The sequence below is a fragment of a genome, unplaced genomic scaffold (genome assembly GCF_019419815.1).
Source record: "Pyrus x bretschneideri cultivar Hongxiangsu unplaced genomic scaffold, Pyrus_bretschneideri_v1 Contig2, whole genome shotgun sequence".
In the NCBI taxonomy this organism is placed as follows: domain Eukaryota; kingdom Viridiplantae; phylum Streptophyta; class Magnoliopsida; order Rosales; family Rosaceae; genus Pyrus; species Pyrus x bretschneideri.
In genome coordinates this window covers 6,826,671-6,830,711 of record NW_025999501.1, presented here as the reverse complement: position 1 = coordinate 6,830,711, position 4,041 = coordinate 6,826,671, and the positions used below count along the sequence as shown (strand labels likewise).

General features: G+C 35.8%; 1 protein-coding gene across 1 annotated transcript; it reads right to left on the bottom strand.

The window, feature by feature from the left end:
- Nucleotides 1–845: 845 nt before the first annotated feature.
- LOC103947934 (lysine histidine transporter-like 5) lies at nucleotides 846–3,523 on the bottom strand. Its single transcript, XM_048583689.1, has 8 exons — nucleotides 3,265–3,523; nucleotides 2,798–2,979; nucleotides 2,243–2,626; nucleotides 1,767–2,166; nucleotides 1,542–1,647; nucleotides 1,312–1,403; nucleotides 1,126–1,194; nucleotides 846–944 (listed from the first exon to the last, which is right to left on the bottom strand). The coding sequence occupies exons 1-8, from the start codon at nucleotides 3,295–3,297 to the stop codon at nucleotides 846–848; spliced, it is 1,365 nt and encodes a 454-aa protein (XP_048439646.1). The 5' UTR covers nucleotides 3,298–3,523.
- Between the last annotated feature and the right edge of the window lie 518 nt (nucleotides 3,524–4,041).

The window sequence follows — 4,041 nt, the reverse complement described above, 5'->3', positions numbered from 1 at the left end:
TTTAAAGCTGCACTTCCAAATGAATTTGAGATATTTGAAGCTGCATCTTTACATTGATAGATATAAATGGAGGTACAAGTACAAATGGTTAGATTCATTTGAACTTTTTCAATAATAATAACAGCAATTTCAAAGCTACCATGCTGTTTTCATTTTCTTGTGCATATTTTGGTCAATCAACATGTTTGTAGTTTCATTGGTTAGGGTTTTGTTCAACAATGGAGGGTGGGAGGGTTTTGATAATTGAGAAGATAAATAATACGCTAAAAGTGATTTGGGGTGTATTTAGAAATTTTTTTTTTAAAACCTAATAAGGTCAAAATTGTCATTGCATAGTGGGGTAAATAAGTCATTTAATATTAAATTTTAATGTGAGGTGCATTTAACATTTTGTGGGGTGCTAATATAAAAAACCTAACTAAATTAAAATCAAATAATTCATTTCTGCAGATGTTGACACTTGTCATTCTTGATGACTCGTTCAATTTTGATGAGTCATATCCATGTGTATGATTTTGTGAGACACGTGGCGCATGTTACGTATGCCCTGGCATATTGAAACTTTAATGCATTTGTGAACATTTATTTCACCGAAATTTCGATGCCTACAAAACGAATTCAAAATTTGCTATCAAATGAATTAATGAATTTTAGCTGACAATTAAACTGAGTTCCAACACTGCATTCTTGTTTTTGCAGAAAATCCAAAACAAGAAGGCAAAAACACAAAGGAAAAAAAAAAAAAGACAATGTGGAACTTTTCCGTCTATAAACCACATCTTGCAGACTATCTATTCGATGATCTATATTCTAATTAAGAAGAAAAACAAATGTATGATCGAGCGCTAAGAAAACATTTTGTAACTTTTGGCTTGCATAATAATTTCGCGCGCTCCTCCTATGGGTGAAAAAAGAGCCAGCAGCACGCCTACCACGATCGAAAACTGAAATCAAACACAAAATAAAACATGTGGAGTTTAGCTCTTGCATAATATAAAAAACTTTAAAAACCATAATAAACTGAAAAACTAGCTAATATTTTATGAATATCACTCAATTACGCATTGAGAATTGACATGCGCATATGTGTGATGCGCATGAGAGAAAGTGTGTTTGTGAACATACCCATGAGGCCCACCAGTGCATACTAAATCTTTTTGGTTTATGAACGACAATCCACATAACGCAAGGCATCTGCACCAAATTCAATTCAGCAACTTAAATACCACACCTATACTAATTACCAAGATAAATACAATGTTAAATAATCTGTGTCGTTGTTTCATCAATTGAGATCGTATATGAACTTACGTAATAAGATGTCGAGGAGAACACTAAACCTCCAAATAGTCCTAACAATCCTCCAAAAAATGGAATGCACATTGCAATGAACCCTGCTACGACTGGAAAAAAGTTCAAAGAAAATCAAACATAATCTATTCACAAAAGATGTCACAGATTTGAGCAAAAAGATTAAGAGATCGGTCATAAATATACCGGCCAGCAGTAGTTTTATTATTCATAGAGAGAATGGTACTTACGTACGTACGCACTGCGAGCAATGAAACGTAATAGCAATCCTGGTTTGAAACGTAAATTATTTACTAAAACCGACTCGATCAGATCAAACACAGGCATTGCAAAGACCTGAATATATATAATAAAAAAATAAGGAAGCATTAGCAATGAATTAAGTAGTTAATTGATAGTGCCGTATAATGTATGCATGCTTTTACTAGTTATAAAGTGTGTGTTTATTCAATTACCTGATAGCTTCCTATAACATGGAAAAACACCATTAGGTTAGCGGCTGCGATGAGCCAAGCAGGTTTTTCTAGTGAGATGAGAACATCATCCTCTACAGAATTGCCAAAAGCCCAAAAGCCAGAGATTGCAACTGCAAGATAGAAAAATATTACGATGACGTAAGCCACGACGACGCCTCTCCACATTGCAATTCTTGAGGGTTTCTCTGGAGTTGAAGGGATTGTGGCTTGAATCTCTAAAGCCACGCTGTGTCCGGCAAAAGCAAATGCTATTGTTCCTAATCCACCCAACATATCAAATACTTGGCTTGGTGTCGTATGAGATCGAAGTGAATGATCAACATGCGCGTGGTTATTTACACCCATGATTGTCGATGTCACAAATGCTATCATCGCGTAACTGCATGCAACAAATATATAGCATTATCATCAGAAATAACTAAGAAATGTATGATTATGAAGGAAGGAATATATACCCGCAAGACATGAGTGCCGCGAGGAGAGAAATTCCTTTCAGAGAATTGAAATTGGGAGATTGAGAGAGCCCTAATTGCAAAACAGTAAAGAAGAGGATGAAATATGTTTGTCTAATATGGCCTATACTTGGAACAACGAGTTCGAAGAATTTTTTCAATGACTTGCCACCCGTGACTGTATACACAATGCATGAAGCCACTTGCACAGTCATCTGCTGCGGCATAATAATCCAGTACCCTAGTTTTGGCCCAAAACAATGCTGCCCTAGTTCCGGGTATCGATCAAAACGCTGCCCCGGTACTATTTCATGCAGTCTAATCAGTTGCCAGAATGAGTAGAAAGTGATCACCCATGACAAGAAAATGGCTGCAATTCCAGGGCCCCTGAACAAATAAATATCAACGTACCATAAGATCAAACGTAAGTATCTCGAAATTTTATTTAGTTTATATATGTGGTATATATTAGGAAGAACTAAATTTCGTACTCGTGTAACTATATATATGTATCTATATATATTTTTTTAATATATAGAAAAAAGAAGAATACATTACCAGCCACATCCTGATAATGCATATGGTAAGCCCAGTATTCCTGCACCAACAACAGCCGTGATATTGTGGAAAGCTGAGTACCACCATTTTGCATTCCTGTCAGCAGTGATGGGCAGCCAGTTATTTATATCGAGTTGCTCTTGGGCCCTTCTAGCTGCTTCATTTTCATTCGTAGTGTTTCCCTGGATTTTAGTTGCATATATACAAATATATATTAGGTTTGTTTACGAACAGCCATCAAGATACAAAATAGAAACCCAAAGTAAACTAGCTAGCTATTGATCTAGTGGAATTATGAGTATATCATAGATAGATCGATGAATCGGCATTCACATATTGGGCTGCTTCCCCGGATTTGGATTTCATAGCAACATTAAATTGTGTATTGTGATTAGCAAAGTACAAAAGATTGCTAAAACTAAAGAAATGTGTATATTTTGATGAATCTCATAAACATATGCACTTACCGCTTGAGCACTTGAGGGATGTTGGTCGGTCATTGAGGTAGATTGATTAACTAGCTTGCCAAAAAGGGTTAGTGTCAGAAGTATAGTACTGTGGGGAGCTTAAATACTAAAATTTAGATAGAGTGGAGTCTGCATCTTTGAGATCCTAATTTGTTGGGTTTTGAATCAGTCATGGAGTCTAAACTACAGTGTTGTGGTGAGCTGAGCAGTGCAGTGGAGAAAATAAAGGAACAACCAGATCAGCCTTATCTGATGTAATTATATGATTACAACTAAGTGATTAATCACTCCATTAGGAAATAAATAATTATCGTAATCAAATATCTTTCCTATTTTCTAGCAATTTGTCCATGATTTTTTCCTTGTAATTTGTTTTGCAAAATCGTTGAATAATTACACTCGCACATAATTCCTAAGCATTTTGATAAAGAAAACCCTAGCTGTAATAACCAAATTAAAATAAAAATTAGAGAAAACCCTAGACACAACAATTTTTGTGGATCATCTTTAAATTTGGTTAGATCACGAAAATCACTCGAGAAAGTTATACAAGAGAAATTATACACATACGAAAACCTAGTTATTGTTAACCACCATAGGGTAACTTAGTGGTTAGGGACGAATTCCAAACCCGTATTTCATGTGGCTCGTCTTGGGTTCGATTCCTGGCGTGTGTGATCATACAATGGTGATTAGGGGCAACTGAAATGCATCAGTGAGTTTTTCCGGCTCCCAAAAAGGTAACCTGCTGTGGCGAAGTCACCAACTGGTCCTTTT